At 47.9% G+C, this 21,111-nt stretch overlaps 1 protein-coding gene across 1 annotated transcript; it reads left to right on the top strand.

Annotated features, from left to right (window-relative positions):
* Window positions 1-114: 114 nt before the first annotated feature.
* BDH1 (3-hydroxybutyrate dehydrogenase 1) lies at window positions 115-15,862 on the top strand. Its single transcript, XM_054385877.1, has 7 exons — window positions 115-120; window positions 1,429-1,558; window positions 4,250-4,322; window positions 5,752-5,862; window positions 10,851-10,992; window positions 12,529-12,681; window positions 14,057-15,862. Exons 2-7 carry the CDS (start codon window positions 1,476-1,478, stop codon window positions 14,524-14,526), a joined length of 1,032 nt encoding a protein of 343 aa, XP_054241852.1. The 5' UTR covers window positions 115-120; window positions 1,429-1,475; the 3' UTR covers window positions 14,527-15,862.
* Window positions 15,863-21,111: the final 5,249 nt, after the last annotated feature.

Below are 21,111 nucleotides of genomic sequence, written 5' to 3'. Positions count from 1 at the left end.
TCTCCGCTGCCGTCCGCGCCCGCCCCAGCCCTTCCCCCGGTCCGCCCCCAGCCGCGCCCCTGCAGCCGGGCCCAGCCTCATTCAAACGGCAGCAGCGCCCGGCAGGCCCGCCGGCCCCAGGTAAGGCGCGGGTAACCTCCTGCCACCACCTCGGGCCTCTGCGGAGGGGAGAGGGGTGGGCGTGCAGGCCCAGAGTGGGTGAAGGGGCTGCGGCGGCGGTAGTAGCGGCAGTTCGGCCCCACCGGTTCCCCCGGTTGCTGGGCCACTCGATGACCTTGCCCGCTTGTGGGAGGGGGCGATCTGGGCGGAGCAGGCCGCGACCTGAGGCTGAGGGCATTGGGCTCTCCCCTGCACGGCCTCCGGCCACAGCCCGCCCCGCGCCGCCCACCGGGCTCCTGGGCTGCAGCGCGTCGAGGGCCCTTCCGCTGCCGCCGGGCTGCTGCGCAGTGCCTGCCCTTGGCGAGTACTGCTCGCCCGCTCCCGGCCGCGGGAGCCGCGCCTCTGCGTGGGACAGGCCCGTCCCCTCGCCCCCTCCCTACAAAATCCCTCACGAAAAATCGCGTGGGCAGCAGCTACTGAGCGCTTGAATTTGATCAAACCCCCTCAGCCTTTGAGGATTACTGCAGCCGGCTTTTGAGCCTGGACCTCTCCTTTCGGAGCCTGCTACCCCACCAATTGCTCTTTTGTGGTAATTTCCTGGGTTTTCAGGCCAGGCCTCTTTCGCAGCGGGCCTTGAAGCTGCCACGGCAGCAGCCCAGCGTTTGGCAGAGATGTAAATAAGCCCTAGCAATGAGATACCGTTTTTCTGCTCTTCTATAGGAGGCTGTACATGTAGGTGGGATGACTTTTGTGTGCTGGATCAGTTTTATTCATGATAAATATGTTTGAAACTAAATTTCTGTACCCACCTCCTGTTCTTGAGATGTTTCCCGGCCGTAAATTAATTTAATCGTGATGCCTGTGCATAGTCCAGCATCACCAGCTGCTTGATTACAACTAAATGTAATTTTAACCTGCTGGCTGTGCTAGCTGTAGAGCCCAAGGGTTGCTTTGAGAGCACATAATAACATCACTTGTGGCTTGAAATTATATCTTAGTTTAAAATTATTTCATACAGCTCACTTGGGCACTATGTGCATTACATGTAAGTATCTTGTTTTAAAGCTGTTTCAGACAAGATGCATTGAAGGTGGAGAAACTGACATTTTCTTTAAACACGTTCCTGCTTGTCAGTTTACTTAAAATCTTACTCCTTATTTAAAAGTATCTTGAGGTGGTTGAAGGTTGAGCTGTTTATCTCAGAGTGAGGGACTGCAAAGGGGAAAGATGAACCCCTTTGGACTTTATTTTCTTGTTGAAATACAGGGAGTCAGCATGACAATCAAAAGAATTGAGCAACTAAGACAGAGGTGCTGTCTTGTATTGCAGAACTGAGGGAGAACAGTCCTGCTGTTGGTAGAGTATTAATTGGAAGGATGTTGGCTACCAAGCTGTCCCGGCCTCTCCAAAACTTTGCTGTGAAAACCCTGAATTTCAAGGACCCAGGAAAGGGAGCCAGGTAAGTAACTTGGTAGAGAAGAAGGAGTGAGATCTTGAGTGAATCATACTTGGAGGACTCAGCTGATTTCAGTGGGACAGTTTTATTTACAGAATCACAAGACGGTTGAGGTTGCAAGGTACCTCTGGAGGTCATATGGTCCAACCCACTGGATCAAGCGGGGCCTCCTAGAGCTGATTGCTTATGATTGTGCAGATGGCTTGTGAATATCTCCAAGGATGGAGACTCCCCAGTCTGCCTGGGCAACCTGTGCCAGTGCTCGATGATTTTGCTGAGCACAGAGGTACTCTATATGCAAGGAGTGGTTGATAGCATGGTTTCTTACGCTTGGACAATGGTCTGTAGTCAAAAGGAGGTTGAATATAGCAGTAGTTCAGTTTCAAACAAGGATCTATGCCTGAATATCTGAAAGTAGACCTTGCTGCAGTGCAAGGAACTGTCATTTATGAGTTTATTAATGAGGCAATGAATCACATGAAATGAGAAAGCTTAGAGACAGAGTTTTAGTGGGAAATGGAGGTGGGCCATTTCTGAACATGAACAGACAATTGCCTACCTAATTCCTAGCTCTGAAAAAAAAAAAAAACAACAAATCAAACAACCACTGTACCCTTTTGTATTGATCTATGTGGGAACTCTACTAGTCCAAATTCAGAACAGGTTGAGCACTTTCACTGACTTTGCTTTAGAGAAGGGTTTCCAAACAGTGGAGTGTGTACCACTAGCTTTGCACAAGCTGTTTGAAAGTGGCTCATGGCCCACCAAGCAAAAACTGCCACCTCCAGTGCTGTTTTACTGCTATTGATCGTGCTATCTGGCACCATCACGGACAAGGACAGCTCCTGTAACAGGGAGCTGTAGAGACCAAAGATAACTAAGCTGATAGATATTTCCTATGCAAACGGACAGAGGCTGTTTATCTCCCATTTACTTCACACATGCCAAAGCTCGACCAGCAGGAGTCTGCTGTGGCCTTAAAAATACAAATTAGTCCTCTATTAACTTGAGAAAAGAATTTTCAGCATCCCCCCCCCCCTTATGTTTTGCTTACTGTGTGTTTGTGCTTTGTGCGTCTTTTACTCGGGGCAAAAATATGTTGTGTTTTTTGGAAGTAGGCATAAGCTGCTAAACCTGAAGTGAAAATCCAGTTGTTTGAAAGACCATCTTGTCACTATACTGATATCTTAATGCATTGACGTAGCATTTATTTACTTCAGGCTGAGCACTGCTTTTTTTTTGGTGTAACTGAACAGAAGCAAAGGCATAGTCACAAGCACAGGTTCAATTCAAGGACTGTATGTGCATTTTAGAAGGCTCTAGAGGTCAGTCATGCAGAAATGGCTGATGGTACATTATTGCTCTCTGTGTGGGCTCACTGCATAGGCATGGTAGCTGTTCCTCTCATGATATGCCTGCAGATCAGCAGCCAGCATCTATTTTATGATTTGGCTTGTGACACTCAAAGTTACAAAAAGAGCTGAAGTGTTGCAGGAAGGTGAGCAGACCCCTCCCATCTGGTTCAAAGCTTCTGCTCTGGCAGACCCTTTTTCTAGCCTTGTTTTCCCAAGATGCAACTCAAAAGTCAGAGTGTCTCCAGATTGCTCTTTAACATAGCACAGGTCACCCTGGAATTGCCTATGATGGCAGGAGATAATTGTGAATGATTATGCAAATTCACGTAGAAGACAGAGGAGCAGCCTGGAACATAAGCTGTTGTTAGAGGGACCAGAGGGTGGAAGAAATACACCAAGTCTAGGGGAATGCCAAAAGGCTCTGGGAGGTCAGTGTCAGTGCTCAAAGCAAAAATGACAATCCAGAGAAGCACCTGGCAAGGACAGAGGCCAGAGTCACTCTGGTGTGTTGTCTAGGCCCAGTTTTGACGAATGATGGGCAAGACCTAAGAAAGTACTATGCTACTGGGAGCACAGCTTTTCTAAATAGGTACTTACTCAATAGAAGGCGTTGTTGCTTCATTCTGGCCTGTCTTTGCCAACACAATTTATCTTCCTGGGAGTAGGACACACTACAAAGGGGAGCTTCAGATCAGCATGGCAGGTATTGCTCAAAGACAGTGTCTCTTAACAGCCGTAAAGAAAGTATATAAGATCTAAGAGTATCTACTGGGTAGACACTGCAGAGGAAGATGTCATACAAGATGATAGAAGGGTGGAGCTGTGTGTAAAAGCAGTGAGAGAGAGATCGGACCAGTTTGCCCTTAGGCTGGGTGTCAGAGACAGTGCCACAGAAGAATAATGAGACAATCCAGCAACTTTGCCTACCTGAGCTTTGTGGAGCACTAAGTTAGAATGTTCTCGCTGTTGGAACTGAAAATGCTGTAATTCCCATTTTGTGGGTGGGAGCTGTTCTGTGCCTCCAGATTGGGAGCTATTTTAGAATTCTTCATAATACCCAGACAGCCTCTGCAGCTGGAAATAGCATCAAGGGCTTTTGAGAAACAAGTGTTTCATACTGTAGGAAGTACACAGGCTCAGAATATGGAGAACTGTAGACTGAATTCTGTTTTCTCAAATGACAGTCTGCATCATACATACAGGCACACTGCTTTCCTTGTCATGTGTGTGCTGCAGCAGCGGGGTACAGACGAGGTATTCCAGTACCGACAAGGGATTCTGCTACAGACAAGGGATTCCATGCCTAATTGTTCTGTTGTTTGTTCGATTTTTCTAATAGGCCACTGCAAAGATTTCGTGTCCCGCTCTTGTCCCCCTGTGGCAGCCGCAGTTATGCAAGTGAAGTTGATCAGGTGAGTGTGATTGTGGTTTCCAAGAGCTAGTTCTGCTGAGATGAGGTTTTAAAATCCCTGAAGCCTGATGACCTGATTCACTTTTCCAATTTCCCAGAAAGACTCCGAGCTGGACCTCTCCAACATACTGCACATTCTTTCCTATCACAGGCTTCCATTGACGTAGCACAGTACATGCTGCTGAAGATGGAAATAAGCAATCAGACAAGTGTGAGTTTTCTATTTTTGGAACTCAGTCAGCAGACAAAATCTTCCACCTTGGAGTGGAGGGAATTTACACAACAAATAATATGTTTCTGGAGTATGGTTGTTTGAAGAGAGGTAAATAAATGGGTGTGTGCTCACCTCTTGATCTGGAGAGAGGACCTCTTCTTTAGCAGCCCTTTACTTGAAGGTTCTGGTTTGCCCAGGACCAGTACCAAGCAAAAGGTAGGGGAGTGTTTTGCCCTCTTGCCTGCCTTGTGGCAGTGTAGCAGTGCCAGAGCACACACATCTTGCTCCATAAGCCTGGGACACAGTCTCAGAGAAATTCAGATATGGCCGTTGCATGACTGCTGCACTTCCAGTGTGACCCTGATCAGTCCCTGTTGATGCTGGGAAAGCCAAATTGCTAGTTTGTTAGAAGAAATGAGTTGGAAGTAATTACAAGTAATTATTTCCTATTCCCACCTGCAGCAGCACCGAGCTACATGTGTACTTGTGCTGCTGGAATGTCTGACACACCATGCATTTTTCAACATGTCACTTAGCTACTGCCTCTCTTTGAGTTAGAAGAAGGGGTTTGGAGAAGGAATGAGGTGTAACTCTATTTAAATTTTAAGTTGGAAAAATAAAACCCCCAAAAAAGCAAAAAGACTGGTCTTAATTTCAAATGTTAGATGTACTTGATTCTGCTTAGCTATAAAAACCCAGCAACAGAGAGTTTCCTCTTTTCTCTCTAGAGAGAGGAAGAGGAGTGAGCAGTCAAGTTCACTTTCTTAGTCAAGCTGCCTTCCCCACCCCATACTCCGTGAGCTGCATGGCACAGAAGAGTATAGTCCTGACTGCTTTGAACATTACAGGAGCAGTTCCTACTCCTAATCCTGAAGGCAAAACCTGTCTTGGGGACTGTCAGGAATATTTTTGAATTTTAAGATGGGTGTGAACTGCCAGCGAATGGTGGTTGGTTTGGTCCCTTTGCCTTGGGAGTCTGTTGTCAGAGCTGCTGAACTTCTGTTACTTGTGGAGGGCCAGCGATCCTGCCTCACTCACTCAGTGTGAGACCTTTGTTCCTTGTCTTCAGAAGGCACTGGGTGGCAGTAGCTGGCAAGGAATGTAGAGAACGTCCCTGGAACAGGCTTCTGGTGGCCAAGGACCCGGTTATGTTCTGTGCAAATCACTGACTTCAGATACTCAATTGCAGTGCGTTTTGTTCCTGTTTGTTTTACAGATTGGCAGCAGAGCTGTGCTTATAACAGGCTGTGACTCAGGGTTTGGATTTGACTTGGCCAAGCACCTGCATGCCAAAGGTTTAATTGTTTACGCTGGCTGCCTGCAAAAGGTAGGGAAAACAGAAACTGTGTTCTTCACCTGTGACACGTGCACAGACATGTAGTAAATTCAGTCTTTCCTGTCCACTCTGCACAGCTTTCTGTCGCGAAGAGGAGGGGATGGGTAGCCCAAAGAGAAAGACATGAGTGTGTGAATTTTCTAGGGTGTAACCTGGTCTGGACCAGTACCAGGACTGATTGGTATCTAAGGAGGTTCTTAACTGAATCGTAACACTGTGGTTTGTTCCATATCTGATGGACCAGACCTCCAAATCTAATTTTGTAGGCTAATCTGTAAGTGAATTTTGGGATCAGGTTGAGTCTGGACCTTTGGCCCTGCTCTTAGACTCCACATATTTATACAAGGTTTATTTGATTAATTGTGACATCCACCAAGCCACCAATGATTTTATGGCATATATCAGCACACTTTTTGCATTCATGAGTACAGCCCTGCCTCAGTGTGCACTGAGGGCCTCTTGAAATCACTGTGAGGCGATAGAGTTCCACAAGTGCAAATGAGAGCAGAATGAGGCCACAAATAGCTTAGTGACGCAGTCTTGGTACGTTCTCCAGGAGCCCTCTGTATGGCAATCAGAGATGCCTGGTCATGGAGAACAGGAGAGAGCTTTAGCCTCTCTCCTTCTGAAGCACTGGCAGTTTTTCAGCTGCATGGCTGTTACCCAACAGAAACAAACCTGCTTCTCAGGATTTCATAGGGTGGGTCAGTTATTTTGATCCTAATCTTTCAGCACACTCATCACTTTTAAATGTATCTTGAATAGTTATATTATTTAAAGAGAATTTGCCAGGTGTTTTAAAATGCTCTTTCTGCTGCTGACTTTTCCATTTTTACTAAGTTTTGCTTAAATTACTAGTTTCTTTCTGCTGCATTTTTTTCAGAAGTATTTCTCTAGCTCTGTCCCTTGTGGTGTCTCAGCCTTGGGTCAAAGGTTTATTTGCTAACTAGGGCGCCCTCTACAGGCTTCACAGAATAAGACACTTAGAAACCGGTGCTTTTCAAAAGGTGTGGGGAGAGGGTGGATGTTTGGCAGATGTTTTTAGTCAGCTTTTGTAACTGACGAGCAACACTAGAGAATATAAGAACGTCACAGACTTAAAATCCACTCTTTAGAATAATAGCCTGCCTCTATGTTGATAGGTGACAAAAATTTCAGAGCTGCAAAGTTGCTTCTGGGTTTCACTTCCTCTCAGCTGCCAGAAAGACTCAATCTTCAGTGAGCATGTCTCTGTTGCTGAAACCTCCCTTCCATTTTGATGTCATTATTCTAATGAATGCATGTTAGTGGGAAATCTTGGCCTCTGACAATTTTAGCATAAGCTGACATGCAGCAGCATGCCAGAACTCTTTTAGGCTTTATTTCCTCGCCAAAAATCAGTAGACACCTTTGGTGTATCAGTGTGTAATTAAATATTGCTTCTTCAGCTGGACTCACATCCCATGTTCCAAAATCTGTGTGACTCCCTCAAGACTGGTAACAGCTGTTGTCATCAGAAGAACACTGTAAAATGCCAAAGCTCCTCAGTTTGCAGCTTGGCCTCCTATGTGTCTTCAGACATAGACTTGATATAGAACTGCTCTGTAGAACTAAAACAACTCTAGGAGGCTGAGCTGCTTTCTCATTGTGCCACAGGTTTCGCCAGCAGATCCACAAGCAAGATTCTGATCAGAGTGCAATTGTTGCTGGTGCTGATTTTTAGGGGCAGAAGAAGCCTGGTGTGCTTTCAGATGCTAGATGGAAGTGGAGGTAGCAGTAAGAAGCATCATCTTTTGCTTGGATATGTTTGACCTAGTCCTGACAGAGATGAAATGGCTATGAAACTTCGGTGTTATTTTCATGGGACTGTTTTTCACAGCACACCTGTACATCAGAAGCATAGTCCCATTTGAGGAGGCATCATGTCCTCAGGTTATGTGCTGTACTTAGGAATGTTAGATTAAAAATGTGTGCAGTGCTGACTCCTCATCAGGAAAGGTATCATAAAGTGGCCAGATCCTGAACACCTGACTGTGTTTTTACTGAAGGAAACTGGAGAGAGGTGTTTAGAGTTATGACGGAGGGGAGAGCCCAAGGATGGGTCTGTGCCAGCAGTGTGCTATTTCACACACAGTTGTTCTTCCTAACGTTTTCACTGACAAAGAGATTGGTGAGAGCTGGGTTGTTGCTTCATTACCAAAAGACAGTGATAGGCTGAATCGAATGAATGGTCACACTGCAGCTGTCTTATTTTTTCCTCTTTGGTTAGTAGCTGGAGAAGCCAGCTGACACAAGATGAAGAAGGTATTTTTTCCATCAATATCTGTTACCAGTGGACATATGTAATGTTTCTCATGGCTGTTAGGAGTGTGATGGAAGCCCTGTTTGCTTTGCTTTGTGTGCTCACTCCTGTTGGGGCTTGCAGAGGGATGAGAAGACAGAGGTTATCTGAGCAAGCCAGCATGCAGGCCAGTTACTGTAGGACTCACCAGGAGTGCTCAGAGCCATGGAGTGTTACATAGCACTTCAGGGACACACTAATAAAGATACAGGAGGCAACCACGGAAAGAGGAAGATGAGGCAGTGGTGTGCTTTTTTAGTATGCAAGAGCTGTGTCCTCTTGCCATGGGGACTGGACCCTGGGGCTGACAGCAGGGAAGTGCTGGTCTGTTGATGGAGCGTCAGAAAAATCCTTCCACTGCTGCATATGGGCCCAGGAATTGGACAGGCTGCATCCTACGACAGGGAAGCATGAGACAGTCACAGGATGCCTGACTTAAATGCCACCCGTCTGCCCTTTCTGAAGAGCCAAGGGAACAGCCCTGTGAGTCTGGGTTAATGCTCAGTCTAACTCTTGGCCAGGATCCCAGCCCCAAGTGCCCACCTGCTTGTGGATGGGAGGGCAGAAGACGATGCTGCGAAGATCCCAAAGGGACCTTCTGAAGCTGGTTTGTTGCTGTGACCCAGTGATTTTGTAGCACTTTGCACACCTGGGACTGGGGAAAGACCCACCTTGGCCTTAAAGTTCTTCCCTTTAGCCATATCTTCTCTTTCCAAGGGACTTGCATGCTTGCATTTGCTTATTCCCTACTGGCATTCCCACATGTGCCACCTGTATGTGTTTCAATGCTTTGCCGTACACCCTGGCTTCAGCACCATGGTGGGTTTGAGTGAGCAGCAAACTTAGCACGAAACTCTATTTTCAGTGACTATAAAACCAAGCACCACTAAGCTGTGCATGAGGCTTTGAACTGCTCCCTTTTGTGTGCAGTATGCTGCTGTGTGAAGAGAGTGCAGTAACTGCCTTCTCTTAAGGACAAACACTAACTGCTATTAACAGTCTCCCTTGGAGTGGAGTAAGGAAGGGTGGAGGAGAAGACAGAAGAGATGTCAGGTACTTAGAGAACTGTCTGTGAGTCCAGTGGATTACCTCAGGAATGAGAGGAGGCAGGAGAAAGTTTTCTGGAAGACAGGTGGCATAGAAGCAGGGGGGGATACATGGCCACCCTCATGTGGTATCTAAAGCATGGAGTCTGAAGGGAACTCTTGCTCGGGGGGCAGATGGGCATCCTGGATTCAGACTGTAGAGATGAGCACTGTCTTGTTGACAGCTGACTGTTGGCAGTCTCTGGCAGGGAGTGTCTGCGGCTTGAGGTGTTCAGAACAATCTTATGTCATTCAGCAGTCAGGAAACAGCCCTGCCATGAAGAACTGTCCTGTTCCAGGTCAGAGGGAAAAAACTATCTGTCAAAAAAAGCTTCATCTGCCAGGAGTGAACAGCAGTGATGTTTGCCTACTGATGTTGGCACAGAGAGTGGGGCTATCTAATGGTTGAGCGGTGGGGGAAGAGCAACTGAACAGCTGCAGGTGGTCCTGTGGGACACACTCCATGTCTAGCCTGTTAATGGGGAGTAAAAGACTTCTAGTGAGGGATGATATTGAGGGGACGGAGTGAGTTCTTAGAGTAAAACAGTGTTGATCCCCAAAAGTGATATTTTCAGAGCTAGAATTCACGATCTCTATAAAAGTACCCTGGAGTGGCCAGCACAGTCAGTAGCTCATAACCATGAAAGGGATACAGACACAGTCCCAAACTCATTAATATCCCATAACTATGTTCTGGAAGCATCACAGCCAAGCTTCACTGCTGTGAAGGGACTGGCTCTAGGTGTGGCAACTTTGTTGCTAGAAGCATTGGCCCATGTGAGAGATATCTCAGGAGCTGGCTGGTTACATGGCTGGGCTGTGAGCGGATAGGTGTGCACTGAGGGAATCTGTTCTCAGATGAGAAAAAAGTAGTGGATATGGGAAATGGGAGTGAGAAAAAGCTCATGGAGGGAGGCAAAGAAGAATGCTGAAAAAGGATGCTGTGGGAGAATTGCTAGCAGACAAGCTAGCCAGGCACTTGATGGTTGGGCTCTGTAGGAGTCCATTCATGGCAGTAGGTGGGTTTCCAGGCAGTGAGAACTGTGTGCAGAGATCAGCTGAAGGGAGAGCACAGTGGGCAGGCAGGCCCTCCTATAGCCTTGTGTTTCCCAGAGCTGACGACGTGACTGAGAAGCCTGTGCAATGTCCACGTGCAGCCACTTGTGGGCTATGCCCATGTTGCCCCACACTAAGCTGTTTGGTGTACCATGTGTGCAAGCCCAAGTGACGACGGCACCACATTGCCACCACTGCAGCACTAGGGCATAGGTTGATCTCAGAAGCTTGTACTGGGCTGGAGTTGCCCTGCTGGGGGTGATACAGCTCTGGCTGCTTTCTTGGTGTACCAGCTGTGCTGGTGGCAGGGGTCTTAGTCAGATGGTGATACTTAAGGAATGGTGTTCTGCAGGAGCAGCCCTACCTGTTGCTCTTCCTCTTAGAGCTGCAGGACTGTCCTGAGTATTCCATGACTGGCCTGTGTATTCTCTTGTGCTTGCTTTGATGGTTGCTCTGCATTTGGTATTCAACACAAGCTCTTTGGTCAGATTCTAACCAGTGCTTTTTTTCCCCTCTAGGACAAGGGAGAAGGTGGCTCCAAGGAATTGGACAACATGAAGAGCGATCGAATGAGGACTGTACAGCTCAATGTCTGTGACAGCAAAGAAATGGACCGAGCAGTGGAGCACGTGAATAACAGCCTGGAGGACCCAGAGAAGGGTAGGTGCTGTGCAATGGGCTCTAAGGTCACATAGGTGGCAGGAGCTCCCTCAGCTGGGCTCTGAGTGCATTTCCAGGGCACATCTCAAAAGCTGAGCATGTGATTGATGGGCACAAAGCTTCAAAGAGCAGCAGTGCAGAGCACTGACCTGTTCAAATGTTGCACCATACTGGAAAGAGCTTCTCATTTAAGATATCATCTGCAAACAAAACTGATGTTTGGTTTAGTTTTTGTGTTTTTTTTTTTTCTCCACTAGGTCCTATAGGGACATTAGCAGAAATTGGGATGGTGTTCAAGGTCCTGGGATTAGTGCTTCATTCCTGTGACCTGAAGTTTATTGGGACTCCCTGGCCAGCGCCCAAAGATTGGCACATTTCCATCGTCTCCCTCATAGTTCCCCAAAACTTCAAAATGCAGGGGAAATTGAGAGGTTTTCCAAAGGATTTCCCACAAAGCCAGCTGAGTTTCATTAATGCCATTGCATTGGAGATTTCAGAGTTCAGGGAGTAGCTGTAGCTGACTTTCTTAGCCTGCCTTACCTCAACCTGCTGAGTTGATGACTGCATATTCTGCTGCAGTACTATGAAATCCCAGTTGCTCCTGCATTCCTGAAACCTTTCCACCTTTGGTAAACTACATTTTTTTTTTCTCCTTCATCATCCATACTTCAGCATGAAGGCTGTTTAATAGCAGAACAACCAGTAATGTTTTATTTTGGATTTTGCATAAACCTCTTTCTTTTACTTTTTATTACATTTTTCTGTCTAGATCTCTATAAATTAAGTTTCCTAACCCTGTATTCTCAAGCACAGGCCAGGATGCAGTTGCCTTTTGTGGGCTGCTTCTGAGAACACAGGTCTGGACACAGTCAGTCAACACAGAACAGTAAGGTTTTGAGAAGCTTTCCTACATCTTTCTCAGGCTGTTTAATATGTGATGTAAATTAATATTATTCCAGATTCCTTTTTAATCTTTCTTTTCACTGCCAAATGAGTTGGTAGCTCCAGTTGCTACAGCAGAATAAAAGGAAGAGGCAGTGACATGCATGCCCACAAATGTTCACTCATGTCTCCATCCCCCTTCCCCACACTGCAGACACTGTAGTTCTTCTGGGGACCCAAGGGATTTTACTTTAGAAGAATTACTTTTTTGGTTCTTACAAGGTCTTTCCTATCCTTACTATTGCGTGTAGAGACTGTTTTCCTCATTTTGAAGTATCATGATGAGTATAAAGAAAATGGCAAGAAGAACAGCTTAGACAAGGCTGAAGTTCTCTGCTGGCTCAAAACTTCCTGGGAAGCCTTATTCATGCTGCCTTGTGGCTGCAGTGTTGGGCAATACAGACAGATCTTGGTTATGGTTATATTTGCTCAGGAAACTGAGTTTGCTCTTGTCTCTCTTCTGTCTTGCTTCTGTCATTACATGTCATAATGAAAAGCTCTGCTCTGGTTCAATAATCTATTAGCAAGGCCTTTTCCAAGCTGCTCTCATTAGTCTCACAGAGGGAATGCTCTCTGCTTGATTTTGTCTTCCAGGGCTCTGGGGGCTGGTCAACAATGCTGGGATCTCCACATTTGGGGAAGTCGAGTTCACCAGCATGGACACCTACATGGAGGTAGCTGAAGTGAACCTGTGGGGGACTGTCAGAACCACCAAGGCTTTTCTCCCACTCATCAGGAGGTCAAAGGGTAAGTGATCCCGTCCTGGCTAACACTCCCTGGAGCAGGTCCCTCATCCTGCCCACTTTTCTTGCTGTGTTAGAGGCCAAAAGGTCTGTTATGTTTCTGTCTGCACCACTGGCCACTTTCATACCTTTACAGACAGAATGTGACCCACAGCATACACACAAGTGACAGATTTCCTAACCACTCTGAGTTACACAGCAAGACAACAGTCTTGAAACCCAGTTATTATTTCTCTTTCCCATCTGTGCTGCCTTCTCCTGCACATCCCACGCAAGATCTAATCTGTCATACCTGTTCAGAAGCTGCAGCTCCACCACAAATTACAGTGCCAGGAGCAATCCTACCCTCTATACAAAAGCCAGCTGTGCCAGTACTGGCAGGGTGGGCAGCAGCAGTGTACTGTGATGTGCCTCTTGCAGGGAAGTTGTCAGCTATGTGCTGTGTTACCTTGGGAGCTTGTAAGGTATGAGAGGTGAGGTTTGTGCAGCAAAGGAATGTAGTCACGGAGCTTGTGTGAGTCTCAGCATAAAAGGGCAAAAGCTTTTCTGTGTTGGGCCCAGCTCCCTGAATAAATGAAAATATTTATTACTCTTGAGGCATCCACAGACATTAACAACATTGTTCTGTGCTGCAGGCCTGGGCTGTATGTGGCCTAGGCAAGCATTTCTTCCACTGTGGAAGGGTATCCGCTTCTGTGGTCCAAGTTTCTCTTTCTAACGCAACTCAGCCATGAGCAGAGATAGAAAGTGCAGAGAACTGCAGCTTCGGATTAGACTGTAGCAGCCACAGGCTCCTTCCAGTATTCTCCCTAGCCAAAACAGATGACTCCTGGAGAGGAGAAAGGCCTCAGCTGTGTGCCTGGAGCCATGAACCAACTGTCACATTGAAAAGGGTGCAGTGGATTTAGACTGCTCTGCCCATTTGTGGTGCAGGAGCATTCCATTCCCTTTTAAGTAGCAGACAGTCTAAGACACCATTGGGCTTCTGGACTGCGTGCCTTTGACTTGCAAATAAACAAGCTCAGCCTGGGTGCCAGAGGCTTTCTTTGCTGCTGCTTTCTCTTCTCTGGGCTCAGCCCTGACTGCTGGAGAACAATTGTTTCTCACTGTGCAGGCTCTCTCCAGCCTCTTCTGTGTTCCCCGTAGCACTGAGCTTTGTGTGTTAGACCGTGCCCACTCCCTCAGGTATAAGAGCCAGGGAGCACAAGCAAAGGGCTTATTCTTCTGCCTGACGACCATATCATGGGACAGCAATGCTCAGGCAGAGCCATGAGCAGGTCTGCCAGGCAGTCCTTGCAGATGTGCAGTGGATCGGTGGATTCACCGCGAGGAGTCTGTTGGGTGGTGTGTGTCAGGTACCTGCTCTCACCTCTTGCTAGGTCGTGTGGTGAACATCAGCAGCATGATGGGTCGGATGGGCAGTCCTGCCCGCTCGCCCTACTGCATCACCAAGTTTGGCGTGGAAGCCTTCTCCGACTGCCTGCGGTACGAGATGCAGCCCCAGGGGGTGATGGTCAGCATCGTGGAGCCCGGCAACTTCATAGCCGGCACCAACCTGTACAGCCCCGAGCGCATCAAAGCCATAGCTGACAAGATGTGGGACGAGCTGCCCGAGATCGTGCGTAAGGACTATGGCAGGAAGTACTTTGACGAGCAGGTGAGCAAGATGGAGTCCTACTGCAACAGCGGCTCCAGCGACATCTCGCCCGTCATCGAGAGCGTCACCCACGCCCTCGTCTCCACCACGCCCTACACCCGCTACCACCCCATGGATTACTACTGGTGGCTGCGCATGCAGATCATGACCCACATGCCTGCTGCCATTTCAGACCGGCTCTATGTCTATTGAGGCCTCGCACTCCCACGCCTCCCAGGTGGGAAATCGGTTTTATAGAGAGCATTGTACACACTTCCCCTCAGTCATTCAAAATCTTTCTAACCTCATCTCAGAGTACTGTATTTTAGCTCTAAAGGGTTGATTTCAACGTCTGACATAACCTAAAGGGCAGTCTTTTCCAAGGGATGCTTCATAGGCAGGAATATACGTGCAGGGACATTCATTCTTTGCTATTTATTTCACATAATCCTTTGTTTTTCACCTCAAATACCAAGTTATAATTGTTACTTAAACTGCAGTTGCTCTGAAGTGTTTTCAGAATCGTTTCTGCTGATGGCCAAACACAGTCTTCATAATTCCTGCCTAGGATGCACCCTTCACACCATAGAGCAGAGGCCCTCCGTGCTGTAACCACTGCATCCTGATGACAGAGAGCATCCAACAGACTTCCAGGCCTGGTCACAGTAGCCCAAGACAGAGCAGAGACTACTTTGATTTGGGGATCAGAACTCAAAGTGGTCAAGGTGCTGAAACTGAGCACCTGATCCCTGTCTCTTTCTCTCTTAGAATGATACTGATGAAATCCTAGAGAAAAGGAACCAATCTGCTTTTATTGGTGTGCTTTCTTGCAAAGCAGCTCAAAAATCCAGTGACTCAATCCTACAGACTTTTCCCACAGGAGTTTCCTACTCACATGAGCATTCCCATGAGTGTGAGCAGCTTTACACACAGGACTACAGGAATCAGGACTGGCCTGCAGCAACATTTCTCTTCAACAGTAATTGAACATCAACTCAAGACTTAATCTGGAGAACTCCTGCGCCTGTGGTTGGTGAGGATCCCCACTGAGCAGAGGGAAGCAGAGAGGGATACAGGTACATGTGAACGCTGTTCCCATCAGGAACCTCAGAGGTACACTGAGGTATTTGTACAGCACCTTGCACAGAAGAGCCTGAAACCTGACTAGGGCCTCTAGGAGGTGAGGGTAACAATCATAACTTCACTGAAGGAGTCACTGAGCTGAAATACATCTAACATGCTATAAACTTAACAGAACGTCCATAACAATAACTTTAAGAGCAGTTTCATTTCTGTGATGGTTGTTTACATGTCTGAGAAATGTTTGGTTTGTACCTTAAGAAAAGAAAAGAAACAAAACAACAAAACCAGAAGATCTTTTCATGAGAAAATGTGGAAAGGGTTAATTTTATTTTTTTTTAAAGCTCAAAAGGCAGAACTAAACAAGTGATTAAAATACCAGCGTTGGCAAAGTTAAAGAGGAGGGATCTCATGTGTTCTGGTAACATACTGTGATGTGATCAAACCCATTCAGCTTAATAAATGTATACAGAAATGGTAACAGAAGTCATAGGCTCCTTCTCTTTTTAAATATTTAGGATGGTGTAACAGTGGAAAGCTCACATTCATTAGTGTTGTTTTCTGATTTGGTGAGGTTTATGCCAGTTACACAAACACTGCATTCAGGGGCTGAGCTGCAGTCTTGAGGCTTGCATGTCTGTGTTGGACAGTACAAGACTTCTGTAGCAGTGCCAGGTGTGCCCTGCATCTCGTGACAAATAGACCTTAACCCCTGCTCTCTGTATTCACAGCTCTTAAACCTGCATCTGTATCAGACTCCCACAGATTACAGAGGATTATTATGGATTATTCCCAGGGAGCAGGAAGAGAAACTGAGCTCTCAAGAGGGCAGCAGTAGTTCAGCAGGGCAGGCATGCAGCAGGTCACTGACAGACCCAAAATAAAATCCTTGGAGAAACTTGCTGGTTTCCCAATCTTCTCCAGAGCCCTAACAGTGGTAGTTGCATCTTGTGGTGCAGGGCATGCTATCTTATTTTCCAATGTATGGACTTCTCACTGGGACAAACATAAGAATATTCACCACAAGAAACCCAGCAGGAATTGGGACTCACTTGCAAGGCCGAGTAAAAAACACCTGGGTAACAATGTTTGCTGCAGATGTCACAGTAGAAAGGGAAAAGCTTTTACTAGAATAGTTCTTGGAGTCTACACATTTAGCCCCAAGATGCTGAGTTATACAAAAAGCCATATACTTCTGCACTCCAAGGTGCTAACTCCCCATTTTACATGTAGGGCTGGGTGTTGATACAGACATCAATGGAGATAGACATGGAAAAGAGTGAGTGTGCAGCTGAGTTCTCCCAGTTTGGCTCAGGGATCCCTGAGAGCAGGCTTAGCAGGCATTTACTACGTTCATCCCCTGACAGAAAAGTGAAGCTCAAAGCTCCACAGCATCACTTCTGCAGGCTCCTGAACTCCTGCCTGGAGTTTCCAGAGGGAGCTCTGAAGTCATGCTACTGCTCTGAGGTTGGAGGAGACACAACGCAGTGATTCACAGGACCCTGCAGATGCATACGCTGGGAGGTGATGAGTAGAGTTTTCCTATGCATTGTGGTTATTCCTAAACATCTATGTGAGTTTTCCAGGCACTGGAAGAGTTGGGTAACTGATTGGTAGTCAGGAGGGCAGCAAGCTGGGCAGTTTTGCTGCTGGGATCTTGGCAGTCCACGCTTTCAGGGTTTGCCCTGAGAAGCGCATTAAAAGCTGATCCCCTTTGGTTTTGCCTGACTATCTTTGTGACTCTGCACTCTAGGTCCTGCCTGCACGGTGCCACTGCAGCTCCTGGGATAGCTTCAGCACACCGAGTTTGTTTGAAAACTAAAATGAGCGAAAGTGTAGCATAAGAGAACTTGGTTGGCACCTGGTCTTCAGCGCTCCCAGAGCTGCCTCAGTGGGAGATCCTGCCCTCTCGGGAGGGCCTGGGGAGCCTGCAGGGTCAGTTGGCAGGAGTGCCCACCCCTGGGCTCTAGTCTGATCCCAGCTGGCTGGAGGGAGGGTCTCCTCTTCCCAGATTTCTTGTCAGCAAAAATCTTCGGTGATGATGCAACAGATCTCACTCTGCAGCATCCCTTGGGCAACCTGGAGTTAAAAATAACTCCCTTGGGTGGTAGAAGGCAGCAGAGATGGGGTAATTTTAACTACAGCTGTTACATCTTGTTCTGAGCCTTAATGAGGACTTTAGGAAGCCCTGCATACTTACAACTTTTTGCTCCTAGTGATGAGGGTGGTAGATGCTGCCTCTTGAGAGCAGCATTTAGTGACTCCTTATTGCCACATTGTCTGGATGAAGTGCAGGGATTCTGCAATTAAACACAAAATCATTTCACAGCCAGGAAGTTGCACAGCTTTGGGAGAGCTGGTCCCAAACCTGTGCCTCAGTTTCTGTGTCCCAGCACAAGTTTGGCCCAGGTCTCAGCTCTGAGAGTCTGGCTGAGACTTCTGGTCTGGGGTGGCAGTTCAGAAACAGAACTGCTCTGGAAACAGAAGAGGAAAGGATCACTCCTGTTCAAGCACAGCTGAGCACAGAGTCTTTTCTCCAACTGAATTAAGTATAACAAAGAGATAATTAAATATTTGGGTGGCTCACTTACTGAGCTGCAAAGTTAAATCTCTCTCTGTACAGAAGCCAAGGAGCCTTGCTGCAAAGTGTACGCGCAGCTGCTGGCACTTTGTGGCCTCTATAGCTTTGAAAAGAAAGTTTCATCCCAGCAGACGAGGAGAATCCTAAGCATAACTCACAGAAGACCTGATGACACCTCCCTGCAGTGATGCCCCTCAGGAGCACAGCGTGGGTTTCTCTTCCCTCTTTCCCAACAGCAATGCTGTGCAGCCTTGGAGTGCTGCAGACTTCAGCTGGTGTTTCCCCATGTGAGAGGAAACACTGACCTGGTACCACCAAAGCAGCGAGCAGCAAGTTCTTCCTCACCAGGCATGAGTACAAGAAGCAGGAGATGCCAGGAGCCTGCATCCATCCCATGACGGCAGGCAGTGCTCCCAGTGTCTCCCCCTGCTTGTTCACCACCTGCCACCTGTCCCAGCCCATGCAGGGTGAAAGAGATGTGTGAATGTGCAGAATTTTGGCAGTCAGGTGGGGTAGTGCATGCTCTGTCAGCCCACAGACCAACCACCTGGAGCAGGCTCACCATCACCCCCTGCCAGCAGAGGGGTGAGGGTGGTGATGGCCAGTGCAGAGCTCCCAGCCTGCCCAGTGTTACTGGGACCTTCTGCTCACAGCCATGCAGAGAAGGGCATGCAGTGGCACAGATGCCATTCTGCAGCTCCCCTGCAGCTGATGAGGGACAGGCAGAGGTGGAGGGCTCTTCTACCTTCCAAAGGGCACCAGGACACCAGGACTGCCTGGAAAACCACAGATCAGGCTGCTTATCCACCAGAGCCAGAAGGCAGCTCACTGTGGTCTGTGGGAAGTGTGGAGGTGAGGAGCCTGGCTAAGACGTAGGTTGCTGTCTTAAAGTAGCTTTTGCTAACACAACGTTTTGCTTGCTTCTGAGTGTGGTCATTTGAAGCTGCCTTTTTGTCTGTGTCTGCCCTGTGTTACAGATGAGTCTCTTGCTCTTCCTAGTGGGGCTCTATCTGTGTAATGAAATAGAAGAAGTTCTGGACCTGGCTGCAGGCTCCTCTAGTCATCTTCTCCCCTCCCTTTCCATGCATAAGGTTGTGTAATTATTTGTGTGCTGTGGACCATCTTCAGCACAAAAGCTTGGGAGACCTGTCCTCACCTCCCACATGAGTCTTGGGGAAGGAGAGCTCTCCCAAAGTGGGGGTGCTGCAGTTTCACAGCTATGCAGCAAGCAGGTCATCCCACCCACAAGCCAGTTGGGATCTGACTGTAGTGCCAAGGACCTGTGCCCTGGAAACCATGGCCTCACTGCAGCTCTTGGCAGAGACTTCAGCCTGTCCTCCTTTTGCATTTCTGACAAACTTCAACAAGCTGCTCCCTGGAGTATTTGCTCCTCTCACTGCTTACCTCTCCATTAGTATATGGGGCCAGGTACTGATGAGAGTTTATGCCTTTCCCAAGGGAAAAGAGGAGGTAAAAAACTAAAATCCCCCACCTAAGCTTGTGCAGGTATTCATCCATAAGGCCAACCTTGCTTTATCTTCCATCCAAAATCTCAAGTTGGGAAGCAACAGGAGGCTGCTCTCCCCCTCCCTGAATACCCACACACCAAACCTCCAGAAAGCTCCTTGCTGGAGCTGTGTCTGAAAGTATGGATGCTTCCATCCTGATTTCTCCCTCAACTGTGAATGCCAGAGCAGTAGCATGACAGATGCAGTAAATATCCACAGCAATCACTGCCACGGTATTTCTGACTTCTTCTGCAGCAGGATAGGATGGAGCATAAATCTTGTGAGATAACATGTTGCCACAGAGACTTCCAGCCAGTTTTTTAAGCCTCAGAAGTCTAAATGCTGCCAGGATGTCAGAATCAGCCCCCATAGGGCTGGGCATTGCCAGCACAGACAGCAGCAGGTTTCTGTTATACCCAGGAACACAGGGTGAGTATTTGCAGCTTCCCCTAGCACCAGATCTTGAAGATACTGTGGGAAATCTTGCCAGGACCTAAGTCACAACATGGTGCAATTAGGGTATTTGTTGTCAGAAGACTGAAAGTGTAACTGATCTGAAGGAGAGATCAGGAAAAATTACAGATTGATTCCAACAGAAGCTTTGGGTTCTTGCTATGAGTTTACAAGCACTGCAAAAGATCTTACTCTCTGATGAATCATCAGGACCTGGGCAGCCCCAGCCAGGATCCCCCACCCTGCCCATGAGCCCCTTTCAGCCCTCCTGTGCCTGTTCCTTTCCACTGGGGTGGGGATGGAGGATGTTGGGTTCCAGCCTCAGTGGGCTGGACTGACCCGTATAATCCTTCTCTCCAGCAGACAGAGCCCATGATCCTGATTCAGGCAAGAGCAGCACTCAGGGGCAAGAGATGCATCTGCTCTGATAGGGTTGCTCCTGGCAGCCATGACCCTGGTCTTGCTAAACCTGCTGCCCTTGAAAATGGTCCTGGTGCCACCAAGAGGTCGCTCCCTCCCACCTTGTACTTCTTCAAATTCTTGCCCCTGCTGTTGCTTCTCGCTACTGAGAGGTCCCTGCTGGGTGCTATAGCTAGTGGATGCGTCCCTGGCTGGGCACTGGCATGCAGCAGAGGGTGCTGGATCAGCAGAAGTGGAGGGAGCTGCTTTCATCTGGCCTGCCAGTGCTCTTCCTGAAGCTCCTCTGGATGCCACCCTGCTCCCTGCCTCTGCTCTGTGGGGATTAGCCACGCTTAGCAGAGACCTTTCCAGGTGAGGGAGTCTGCCGCACAGGGACAGGGATTTGAATTCCCTCTGCTGATGCAGAGCTCCACCTCTCCCTGTTACTTACAGGTTTTCTGTAGCAATGAATCCCTCAGCAAGGGGCAAAGTGCTTTGCTTCCAGCTCATCTGATGTGGAGCAGCACTTCTCCTGAGCAACATCAGCAGCCTGTCTGGAAAGCAGGAGAAAGGAGCCAAACCCTCGGCATGCCACAGCCCAGTCCTGCTCCTACTGGGGCTGCCCAGGCAGCATCCCTCAGGGATTAAACCATTCCCCCTCCTCCTCCTCCCTCGAAGCCTTCTGATCCTTTGTTTCTCAGCTGAGGAAGAGTTGCTCCTCATGTTAATTGCTCCACCAGATCCATGAACTTCCAGCTGCACTCTGACACTAATCTG

Source organism: Indicator indicator, chromosome 13 (assembly GCF_027791375.1).
Source record: "Indicator indicator isolate 239-I01 chromosome 13, UM_Iind_1.1, whole genome shotgun sequence".
Taxonomy (NCBI): domain Eukaryota; kingdom Metazoa; phylum Chordata; class Aves; order Piciformes; family Indicatoridae; genus Indicator; species Indicator indicator.
Note: the sequence above shows the minus strand (reverse complement) of the source record. Positions and strands in the feature narration are given on the sequence as shown.

Bases quoted from the DNA above. Each gene is read 5' to 3' on its own strand.
- BDH1 (XM_054385877.1), top strand. From the start codon at position 1,476: ATGTTGGCTACCAAGCTGTCCCGGCCTCTCCAAAACTTTGCTGTGAAA. The intron at 4,323-5,751 runs GTGAGTGTGATT...TTTGTTTTACAG, and splicing joins ATGCAAGTGAAGTTGATCAG to ATTGGCAGCAGAGCTGTGCT. The intron at 10,993-12,528 runs GTAGGTGCTGTG...TTTGTCTTCCAG, and splicing joins CCTGGAGGACCCAGAGAAGG to GGCTCTGGGGGCTGGTCAAC.